Raw genomic sequence first — 11,298 nt, 5'->3', positions numbered from 1 at the left:
TGAAATTCACACTGACTTAAACAGTATTTTAACCTATATAGTGTGGCTATAGTTTAGAAGAGTTGCTTTAGAAATATATCTTAATATACATTTACAATCGTTAAATTTTCAATACACGGAAACCTGCCAATTTTGCTGGATTTAAATACTCGTGAACCACAAAATTCTATGAAACGGGAATTCGCTCGAATGGGATTAGGTTCAACGGGTATATTCCTTTGTTTATTGGTTCCAGAGCCTAACTCGGGCTCAAGTCGGAATGAGATCAAAGAGCCACGTCATCGTTTGAGATCGAATAGCTCGTCCCCTGGGACGGTAAATTGAGGTCCTAATAACTAAAAAGACGCTACTCTGGGGAAAATTAGTCACGTTCCTTAGTTGATTAGGTAGTACGTATAGGTGGTTGGCACCTTAAGATAGATGTGCAACGGAGTATTCTCCAAGACCAAAAGGGCGATGTCGCGGTAGGAAAGAAGGTCCCTTAATTCGTCCACTCGTATCTGGTCGGGTGGAAGCGTCAATTTGGACAGGAGACAGCCGGTGAAACCCAAACCCAGAACTAAAGTTGTAACGACCCAACACAAAACAGCCATTCGCAAATAACCGAAAGACGGTGGCGGAAAAGAAACACCTATTCCGAAAAGAATTAAAATTATACTTAAATTTAATAAAGTATCATTTCATTTCAAATTACTTTGAGACAATCCGATAGCGTACGTCTTCGCAAATTGATCAAATAGATTGACCAGTTTGAATTTTTGCGTAGTTTGACCTTTAATACTACTGAACGCGAAATGAACAACGCTCCAAATGGCAGTGAAAGTCAAAAGAGAAACGCCGCACGCCAACCACAACTGAAATACATCTCGATCATTTGGGCCTTTCGTTTCAGACGACACGACAATCTAGACTAACGAGTACTTACCATACCCGAAAAAATGGAAGCGGACGCGAAAACGGAAGACTCAGCGTAGATGGCCTTGTTGGAAGACAAAATGTTCCATTCATCCTCGATCATGGCGTTGGTAAAGTCCAAGTACTTCAAGTCGTGATAAGTAGGTGGAATTAGTGACATACCAACGTCGGACTCCTATGTAACCAAAACCAGATCTGTCTTTTGACTTAATTTAAGGTGTCAATACCTTACGTTTCTAACTAGAAATCCGACCATGCCTGTACCGTTTCCAAATTCCAGAACTTTACCGTAATCCATGACTTCATCCGTTAAAATCCCTTCGTAGCTAAAAAGCTATTTAATTTAATTGCCCTATGTGCATTCAAATAGAAATAATTGGTCGTACTTCCAATTGACGCTCCTTAGAACAGATTCAACTACCGTCTTATAATGGCCGTGAATTTCTAGAGGCTTAATTCCGTAGTAAATGCCGTAAAGAGGAATCTAAATATACCGGAATCATTGAGAATAAAGCGGCTCAATCTTAAATAGCTCTTTACCTCTGTCGATGCGAATCGCAGGGGAGGAAAACCGCTCAGGTTAAACTTCATGCTGAGAAGCGATATGGCGTCATAAATGATGGCATTTTGAAAAACACCGCGTGGATTGCTCGAATGCTTCTTATCAATAAAATCATAACAAAGTTAATTATTCACATTAACCAATTAAAAAGAACACTTTCGTGACCACTCAAACATCAAAAAGCTTTCAAAGAAATTATGAACCTTCACATTTATTCCGTACATGTATATTATAGCGTAAGCATACAGTTCTTAGAGTAACGAGGGATTCTTTAAGGAACCATATTTAGGTAACGATTTTTGGCTGGTCTGCTGGCGTGAAGGCTACATCTTATTAACCGCGAGCAAAAAGCTGACACCGTTCCCAGCAACAATACGTAAAACGCCATAACGAATTTGCTGAGGTCTAAAGGTTCCGCTACGTGAATGTCGTTTTTCGTCCCTTCCGTCAAACACGTAATTCCTTTCCAACTCTCGAACCACAAAGCTTGAAACACCAAACCAGCCTCGAAGACGGTTTGCGTTCTAGGAGAAAAACATCTTTAACGTGATAATTCCTGTACAGGGTGTTTCAAAGGGTTATGCTAAAATTTTAAGGTTTTGTAGGGGGTGAGTTGAGAAGTATGCCCGTTTTTCCCCCATTTTCCTACGATGAGTTAAAAGAGCGCCAGAGAGCTCTCAAGTAAGGCCTACTAGCCCCTGGAAGTAGGCTGCAAGAAGCGCAAAACCAAGCAGGAGGGAAACGCGAACATTAAGGTTTGGGTTCGTGTGATAGGTAAAAAAGGACTTTGTAAACAAATCGAGGTAACCAGCGTAAAAAAAGTAAACTTAAACAGTATTTAAAGTAGTGATGGACCGCAATTTCTCATCACTTTCAAACTGCAACAATGGAGTTCACTTCGGAAGAACTGGCGGATATGCTTTGGCTGCTCAACGTCTCTACTAGGAAAGGTACCGGAACCGGCGCATCCTCGTCTCACGGACTTTTACCAATGTCCATGGGCGATTACGTGAGACAGGCACATTCTGGGTACGTTACTTAATTTTTTACTTGAATTTTTCTCCGCGATTGGTTCGTTACAAACGTATTGTTCGTTTTACAGAAAAGAAACGAAGTAGGTTCACCACGGGTCCCCCGTAATGTTCAGTTGGTTTTGCACTAGTTGCAGCCTACTTCCAGGCGCTAGTAGGCCACACTTTGAAGCTCTCTGGCGCTCTTTTAACTCATCGTAGGAAAATGGGGGAAAAACAGGCCTACTTTTCAACTCACCCCCTACAACTCCTTAAAATTTTTGCATAACCTTTTGTAAACCCAGTATATTAAAAGGTTTAAAAAACTCCTACGTGTCTTTAAAGATTTTGGCGAACGGATCGGATAAGTGTTTTCTAAGAGGGAATGCCACTTGCGTTTTGAAAACAATGTCCTCGGATGGATGAACGGTGGTTGTCGTATCTTTACATCCTACGGTTATTTTGAGTGTCTCCATCAAAACACTTTTGGGAATGATGGTAAACATTTTCCTTTCGTAAATGTCAATAAAGAACTTCAAGAAATCCGTATTGTCCGAGTCCTTCAGGGTGTCCAATTCCAAAACTCGTCGCCATAATATTCGTTCGACTTCCGAATGCGAAAAGCGGAAGCGAAACTCGACCGGACTGTTTTCAAAAACGAAAACAGGTTTTTTCGGGTAGCTTAGAATGTCCGTCAGATGGTCAACGCGAAAAGGTCGCTGTGGAAGGGTCAGCTTGGACAAGAGACATCCTGTGAAAGCGTTGATCAAGACGAAACAGTGGATGACCCAACAGAGAACGGCAATCCTCAGATAGCCGTACGAACGAGACGGGAAATGGTAGCCTACAAAAGGAGGAAATTACGACTAGCGCGAGAAGAAAGAAAGTTACTGGCCTACCTTGCGCCAGTCCGATCGCGCAAGTGGCGAAAAACATGTCGGATAATACCACGGGCTGGCCTTTCACGTACATCCTTTTCCGAAACGAATCGTAGCAAAAAGTTACGAACCGCCAAAACATCGCGAAGCATATCACAGAGGTCCCACAGGCTACCCACAACTGAAACCAAAGACTTAATCGAGACGGTGAAATACAAATGACTAAAGGCATTTTTACCATTCGCGAGAAGATGGACGACGCTGCGAATGTTGATGATTCGAACCTGACATCGTCGATGGATGATATAATGTAATAGTGGTCCTCCAACATGACGCTGGTAAAGTCCAAGTACTCAAAATTGACGTAACTAGGTTCCATCAAAGTTAAGCCGATATCAGATTCCTGTGCCGAAGAGATTGAATTTATGATCTGAATAGTTTGTATCGATGATTTATATGATACGTTTCGAAGCAAGAAGCCCAGCACTCCCGTTCCGTTTCCGGGACCAACCACTTTGCCGTAATCCATAATATCCTCCGTTAAGATACCTTCGTAGCTAATAATGAACGAGACACGATCAGTCATCAAGTATCTTAGTATGAGGTGTCAATATAAAAGTCGAGCGATAAAAGCCTACCATTTCATTTTGTTTAAAACAGCTTCAACCACGGTTTTGTAATGACCCTGGATGTCCACTGGATTTAGTGAGTTATACAAACCCCAGAGTGGGATCTTAACGTATAGTTGAGAAGAAAAATCCGTTAATATTAAACTAAATAATAATAATCAGCTAGGCTAATACCCAAGGCACAACCATAGGCCTAAGTCTTCGAGCGACTTTTAAAGCCTTTAATTCAGGTGGCCGGGTTACAATGCGTAGGAGGTTGGTGGCAAGCCCTTCATGCCACGCGAGCCAACAGCTCCCTACACTCACTATTACCATTATCGCTGATAAATGTTTAAGTAGTTACCTCAGTCGAAACAAATCTAACGGCCGCCGTTTGGTTACAAATTCCAGGATCCATTTTGAATACCCGTTTAATTATTATTAGAAGAAACCCAAATTTAGATCATAATAGAGAGTCAAAGATTCCACGAATTCCTCGATGGCCGTCAAGCGCGGCTCGTATTAGCAGACTGCCAAACCTTTGACAGAAAAAGATTTAATGTTACCAAATGATATGAAAGCCAACTGGTATCACTCCCGATCGCTTTCGGTTAAGAATTCGCCTTAAAACTGAGAAATTGTGTCGCGGTTTAAATAAAAAACCATTTTTCTAGATTTGAATAAAATATTCCCCTAACTGTTATTTTCCAGACAAACTAATGGGATTAGCTCACGGTGAAAATATATCTTTCAAAATGACATCCAATCAACTTTTAAAATATGGATATAAATATTTCTAGAAAGTCACGTTCGATTTCGCAATGGACCAAAGGGGATTGAATGCTTTAAGACGAGCGCCTAACAACAAAATGCCTGATGCGTTTTATACGCATTTTGTAAACACACCAGTCACACCGCGAAACAAAATGGAATAACATTTTAAAGTATTCATGAGGTGCTTGTAATTTAAAAGTGAACGGAGTGACGAGAGAATTTAAGCGCCGCGAAAGTCGTGGAGAAAAGCGTGCGAAATTACGGCTATAGTCAGTACCTTTCCTTAAGCCCAACCAAAGAAACTTATTTTTCGTTAGAATTAACAAACGTATGGCATAAAGCTAATATTTCACACGTTTTTATCGGCGTATTCTATAGTTCTTAATCTCTCTACTATACCTATTTATATTGAATTTAATGTCGCTTCGGCCAATTTGTTATTTTCTCTCTCTTTCTCTTAACGACTTGGTGCCTATAACTTTGTTCATGGCAGGTGTCAGTTTCCCATCCGAATCGAGTTAATTGAAGATACCGCTTACGTAGAAGATAAAATAAAACACTCTAGCTTATAGTTTATAAACTAGAGAAAATAAAACTCTCTAGCTTATAGTTTATAAACTTTGGAAAATTAATTTAAACTTGGAGCAAGACCAAGAGAGAGAAAATTAAACTTCGCCATAAAGTGAAAATGACCAACTGCTGCGCGTTAATTCTAATAAAGTTTAGCTAAGCTATCTACTTTTTCGCTTAGTTCAAAGGTCTATTAAACTTAGGACCAGTAGCGCCACCAGCGGTAGGCCTACTTGGGGCCTCCAATTTAAGAAAAGGTGCCTACTTTAGGCCTCCAATTTACGAAAAAGGTGCCTTCTTGGGACCTCCAATTTACGAAAAAGGTGCCTTCTTGCGGCCTAAAATTAATTGAACGGCCGGTAATCTTTGCTTTCCACTTTAGAAAACAAGCCCCCCTCAGGGGCCCCCTGCAGCCTTAAAAGGGCAGGTTAAGCGGTGTTAACATTCCAAGATTATTTGTAAAAGGGGATCATTGTAATTCTCTCCCCCCCCCCCCACAAGATGCAAATCGAAAAAGGGGGCCCCCGCACCTGACACCTGTTCGTCCGAGATCTACCATGTTGTCAAGAATGTCGTTTGTTGATAAGCGCAATATCGTCCTATGAGGGGTGGGCCTCCACCATGGGGGTAAAACTGGAAAGCTCCAGCTTATTTGGGGGTTTAAGATTCGCCCACTGGGTCACGTGTTCGAAAGGCCGGTGGTCCCTCTTATCTTAACGAAGTTAAGACATTATTTTTACCAGTTTCATTTCATTTTGTGCGCTTCTTCAAAGCAGTTCTCTACATTTCGAGTCTTTCTCAGTCAGTTAATTTAGTGTCCTTTTTGTTTAAATATTTTCAAGGCAAGTGCCGACTTCTACCTCCTAGAGGTTTAAAGAAGCCGTACTGCGCTTGTTTTAAATAAAAACATTTCGGGCTAGTTAAATAAGTTAGTTGGCTTTTTTCAAGCTTTTAGTAGCTAGATATTTTGAACCAAACTATTGGTGGTGCCGAGGGTGGTACCATTCTTAAAACTAGTTTTTTTTAAGACTATAGTGGTACCATTTTTAAAAGGCGTAATATCTGGAGTTTTTACTTTAAAAACTAAAACCAGAATGAGTTCCCGAAAGTTTATGTCGGGGGCCCAAAAACGCAAAAAATGTAAGAGAGAAGCGAGCATAGTTAGTAGTCAGAAAGACGCGATGGAACGATTTCTTCAACCGTCAGCTAAAATATATTAACTGAATTCAGGGGAGACTCTAGGTTTTACAGAGACTGAAAACACTACAGTAAAAAAAAATTGTTGACGTTTTACCCAATGTCGATTTCAGTCCGGCTAAGGAGGTAGTTCTAAATTCTGAGTTATCGGAAATTTTGGTTGAATCCTCTAATAGAGCCTCGAGTGCAAAGATAGACAATTCAAACGTAAGACGATTAATTGCTTTAGATATTAGTTTAGATAAGGATTGTCTGCCCGTTCAACCTAACCTCGCGTCTTTTCCCGAAAACCGACGCTTCAATTCTTCTTGCTACACCAAATACCAAATGCTCGAATATTCTGTAGCAAACGATAAAGTTTAATCTTTTTGTTGTCGGCATTTTTTAGGTGGCAGAAATACGGGATTTATTGAGGGGTTTTCGGACTGGAAAAATATGGCCAAAAAGTTCGAGGAACACTTTACTTCGACTAAATCTTTACACCAACAGTCTTATAAAAAATATTCAGACTATTTGGAATCGAAATCTCGAAGCTCAATAGTATGTCAGGTTGATCAGCATCATAAAAAAGACGTTGCTAGAAATAGAGATGTCTTAGCTGCTCACGTGGAGATAATAGTACTGTGCACCCAACAAGATCTCGCTCTTCGGGGGCATAAGTCGGACGATGAAAATGGGAAATTTTAGATTTATTAAAGATAAATTGTCCCGACTTAAAAGCCAAGTGCGTAAGTATGCCAAATAATGCTAAATACATACATAGCACTGTCCAAAATGAGCTGATTAACCTTAGTGGAAATTTTGTTAGGCGAATGATGGTAAAGGAGGTTAATGAATCAGGTGGTTTCTTTAACGTAATTGCCGATGAGACTAGAGATAATGCGGGAGTAGAACAGCTGAGTGTTTGCATTAGGTATATTAGAAAGGAAATTGGCGTAGTAGAGCGGTTTTTAGCACACACAGATTTGCATAAGTTCGACTCTGAAAGCATCAGCTTGGCTATAATTACCCTTTTGACTGATAATTGAAAATTGCGTTGCTCAGACTTATGATGGGGTCAGTGTAATGAGTGGGCACGTAAAAGGGGTGAGGGTTCAAATAGAGAAGGCAGTAGGTGGAAGTTGCTATGCCCATCGTTTAAATTTAGTTTTGGTTGAATGCTGCTCCAATATAGTCGCGGTTAGGGAATTACTCGGACAAGTTCTAGCGATATATAATTTCCAAAGCAATTCAGTTATTAAGAGTGAATGTTTTGATAATTCTCAAAAAGAGCTGGGCTACGAAATAGTTCTTAAAATTCCGCAAAGCTGCGACACTAGGTGGTGGAGTAGATTTGATTCTGTTCTATTAGCATTGGAGAACTTGGTAGAAAATGGTAAGCCCGAAGAAGCTGCCGAGTGTCGAGGGTACATATTGCAATTACAAAACTTCACTAACTTGATTTTGATTACCAACTCCTTGTCGGAATATTTACAAAGTTCGAGAGTCGTTCTAACTGAAGCTATCGCTATTTGCAAAGCTACCTGAACTACCTTAGAGGAAGTAAGGAACCCTGAAAAATTCGACTTAATTTGGGACGAAGCTTCTAAGTTAGCCGAATCCGTTTTTATCACGGTTCCCGATCGCAACACTGCACCTTTAGCTTTAAGAAAACGAAAAATAATCCCTAATCAAAGACTAAAGCCTAGTGTGGTAACGTGTAAAACAGGGAACCGAGACACTGAAGCAAAGACCTTAAATAAACCGTTGAGATCAACTTACTACCAAATAATCGATAAATTTATATCAGAAATAAAAAACGATTTTTAGAAAATAATAGCCTAATTAAAGGAATAACTGCGTCTGACCCCGACTCGGAAAACTTTATCGTAGAAAATGACGTCCTAGCCCACTGACAAATATACACTCGCTTTAATTTCGACCTAGATTCATTGAAAGGTCAAATTAAAATAGCCAGAAATTTAAAAAAAATCGAAAAATTTGAAAAGCGTAACAGACTGTTATCACTATCTAATGACGATGGAAGGTGGCTTTCCCGACTTAGTTCAGTACTAAAAAGTTGTTCTGTTTATTCCGGTGGCCAATACTATTTCTGAAAGGAGTTTCAGTTCCTTGAATAGAATTGAAACGCGTCTACTGACAACCATGCGAGAGGATAGACTTTCCAGCCTGGCCACATTATCCATTCATCGAGATTTATCGAATCATTTAAAAGACCATCCGATGTTAGTGGTTGATGAATACACCAATTCGCATATTACATACAGGGAAACAAACCTTTAGAAACCGCCATCGAGTAGAAAATTTTAATTTCGTATTTCTACACTAGATGACACCAGCGTTGATATTTTGGCGCAAAATTTGCCAAAAAAAATAAATTTATATATTTATTATATAATTTAAGTGCTATTTCAAGCTGAAAGTTTATATAAAATATTTTAGAAAATATATTTATACAAAATTTCAGCTTTTAAATAACCACAATTTAAATTAGACTTTCGCGGATATTATCATTTTTGTTATTTCGGATTGTAAACTGATGGCGCCATCTAGTAACAAGTAGATTATTAAAAATGTACACACAATGGCGGTACCCCTGTTAAAGGGTCTTATCCCTTCTTATACGCGTATTAGTGTATTTGAGAAGAGCTCTAATCGCAGAGTGTCATTCATTGAGTAAAACGACTTTAATATTTAAAATAAGGGATTATTGGAATTGGGGATATTGGATATCTAACTGTTGGTTAAACTGGGGGACAGGTGAAAAAATTAATTTAATTTTAGCTTCACTGTACAGACTTGTAAATAGCGGCAGTCCACGCGTCAAAAACGGGACTCCTAAAAAAATGTCTTTAGAAGGGGGTAAAGAGTCCACGGGACTCCCTCAAATTATATCGTTAGCTGTGTAAAAAGAGGGAAAATTTCGAGAATTAAATAAAAAGTAGAATTATTTTTCTCTTTGAGCAAAGAATATATTCTTTGCTTTGAGGCATCTGTATCTGGAAGGACGTCCTTCCAGTCTGTATAGTGTATACTGACCGCCACTATTTCAGCTCTCCGAATATTAGTAGGACTCCCAACTACTACTTATCTGTGAGGCCTATAGAAATTTACAATGACCAATGAAAAATTTGGAAAACTTGGGCCTACCAGGGAAAAACCTCTTAAACTTAAACTGGTGTGGCCCGTGTGGGGAATGGAAATTATTAGCCCATAATTAATAGTCTTGCTCTGTATTCCATTAGGAACAGTAATTGAACCAGTGCCATTGAAGACCAAAAGTTTGCTTTATGAAAATGAATAAAGGTAGAAAACAAAAATTTAAGCTCTATGGGTTTGGAATGAAGACTTTAATGGTTAAATTAATTGTGATAATATTTACGAGCATTTTAATTTACCTATCACGATTATATATGAAAATATGTCAACTTTGATGCTGTAGTTCGATTACTGACTGTCTCTTTTATAATTACCATAAAAATTTTATAGGCTTTGCCTGGTTAGGTGCCATTTATTTTCGAATATAATATGGAGGAATAAAGAGAGATTAAAGAACATATAAATTTAAACGAGGGGGGGGGGCTAAGAAAGAGGGAAGAGTCTTGGACTCGTCGGAAAAATAGATGGGCGGAGGGGTCCGAGTCCAGTGGACTCTCTTAAAAATATACACTATTTACAAGTCTGGCTTCACATAATTTTGCAATAAGAAACACGGTGAACTCTTTCAAAACGGAGAGCTTAGTTAAAAGAAAAAAACGTGAAATTATCGATGGAAATTATTGCGTAGAGGGAGGCCTCTAAATTCATCGGTGCCTACTTGGGAAAAAATCCTGGCGGCGCTACTGCTTAGGACAAATTATCGAAAATATAAACGCTAATGGAAAATATGAATGAGTATTTTCCTACATGTAGTTTATTGATACGTAAAATCGAATAAACACCTAACCGAAAAACGAAGGAATTTCTTTCATAATTGCCGTAAACATTTTGTCAAATTTGGTCGAAATATGCAGTTAGTGACTTCACTCTGAAGGGCGTGATTGCATAAACGTTTTTAATTATAGAGGATCATATGTAGCACGCTTCAGTTTTTTCCGACACTCGCATTGTTTATAAACAAGGTTCAATACCTACGAGATGAAATTTGATTTGTAATTCTAAAGTAATAGTTTAATTTATAAAATAAAAAGTGGGCTTGCCCAACTTGTTACAATGTTGCTCTTACGTCACAAGACCCAGCTTTATTAGTGTATTCTTCGCACGAGCGATTTGCACGCGCGCTAGAATTTCCGAATTTTCCCCGTCCGACGGAAGCAGGTGGTAAAACGTCTAGCCAATGAAAAATGTACACAAAAAAATACACGACCTTTGACGGGTTGCGTTCTCCTTGTGTTTCTTACTCCTAGCTGTCACGTACCAGGTAGATAAAAATAACATTTCAACGCTAAAACTAACATTTGATGTTTTACTCCGTGTTCTCGATTCGGAAAACCTTTCAATTGGTAAAAAGTATTTCCGAATGGTATCAGAACGTCCCCTCGAAAATACTATAGCGAAGTTGATTAATTAATTCACTTTGCCAGGCATTTTTCAGAACGTTTGAGGGTAGCGAGATGCCCTTTAATTCCTGTTTGGGCCTAAATAACAAATATTTCCCGTATCGCTGTAATCCTTCAAATCTAAAAGCTCAATACGGGAGTTGCGTTCGTAATCTAAAATAAAATTGCAATGTTCTTAGGGATTTTTTCGATACCGACAAAGTTAATTTAATCCACGTAATCTCC

The 11,298-nt window shown here is 39.0% G+C and overlaps 2 protein-coding genes across 4 annotated transcripts; both read right to left on the bottom strand.

Annotated features, from left to right (window-relative positions):
- Window positions 1–374: 374 nt before the first annotated feature.
- LOC149940716 (putative glutamate receptor) lies at window positions 375–1,523 on the bottom strand. The gene is made up of 6 exons (XM_090179355.1): window positions 1,456–1,523; window positions 1,302–1,399; window positions 1,148–1,241; window positions 926–1,090; window positions 695–854; window positions 375–631 (listed from the first exon to the last, which is right to left on the bottom strand). The coding sequence occupies exons 1-6, from the start codon at window positions 1,504–1,506 to the stop codon at window positions 375–377; spliced, it is 825 nt and encodes a 274-aa protein (XP_090035481.1). The 5' UTR covers window positions 1,507–1,523.
- Window positions 1,524–1,689: 166 nt separating this feature from the next.
- Window positions 1,690–10,966, bottom strand: LOC149940715 (uncharacterized). 3 transcript variants are annotated; one of them, XM_090178763.1, is made up of 8 exons: window positions 10,881–10,966; window positions 4,338–4,512; window positions 4,004–4,098; window positions 3,829–3,922; window positions 3,604–3,768; window positions 3,387–3,546; window positions 2,821–3,331; window positions 1,690–2,001 (listed from the first exon to the last, which is right to left on the bottom strand). In XM_090178763.1, exons 2-8 carry the CDS (start codon window positions 4,389–4,391, stop codon window positions 1,749–1,751), a joined length of 1,332 nt encoding a protein of 443 aa, XP_090034889.1. In that variant the 5' UTR covers window positions 4,392–4,512; window positions 10,881–10,966; the 3' UTR covers window positions 1,690–1,748. The 3 variants fall into 3 exon arrangements, with proteins under 3 accessions (XP_090034889.1, XP_090034887.1, XP_090034888.1); XM_090178761.1 differs by having other exon boundaries at window positions 3,604–3,922; XM_090178762.1 differs by lacking the exon at window positions 10,881–10,966 and having other exon boundaries at window positions 3,604–3,922; window positions 4,338–4,555.
- Window positions 10,967–11,298: the final 332 nt, after the last annotated feature.

Source organism: Leiobunum rupestre, chromosome 6 (assembly GCF_980474605.1).
Source record: "Leiobunum rupestre chromosome 6, qqLeiRupe1.1.hap1, whole genome shotgun sequence".
In the NCBI taxonomy this organism is placed as follows: domain Eukaryota; kingdom Metazoa; phylum Arthropoda; class Arachnida; order Opiliones; family Sclerosomatidae; genus Leiobunum; species Leiobunum rupestre.
This window is presented reverse-complemented; position numbering and strand designations above follow the sequence as displayed.

What these genes read in the sequence shown, in the direction of transcription:
- LOC149940716 (XM_090179355.1), bottom strand. Translation starts at nt 1,506, where the DNA reads ATGAAGTTTAACCTGAGCGGTTTTCCTCCCCTGCGATTCGCATCGACA. An exon ending in CTAAGGAGCGTCAATTGGAA is followed by an intron (nt 1,242 to 1,301) that starts GTACGACCAATT and finishes ATAGCTTTTTAG; the next exon opens with CTACGAAGGGATTTTAACGG. An exon ending in CGCTATCGGATTGTCTCAAA is followed by an intron (nt 632 to 694) that starts GTAATTTGAAAT and finishes TTTTCGGAATAG; the next exon opens with GTGTTTCTTTTCCGCCACCG.
- LOC149940715 (XM_090178761.1), bottom strand. Translation starts at nt 4,391, where the DNA reads ATGGATCCTGGAATTTGTAACCAAACGGCGGCCGTTAGATTTGTTTCG. An exon ending in TTAGATTTGTTTCGACTGAG is followed by an intron (nt 4,099 to 4,337) that starts GTAACTACTTAA and finishes CTATACGTTAAG; the next exon opens with ATCCCACTCTGGGGTTTGTA. An exon ending in GCCAAAATCTTTAAAGACAC is followed by an intron (nt 2,002 to 2,820) that starts GTAGGAGTTTTT and finishes TTTTTCTCCTAG; the next exon opens with AACGCAAACCGTCTTCGAGG.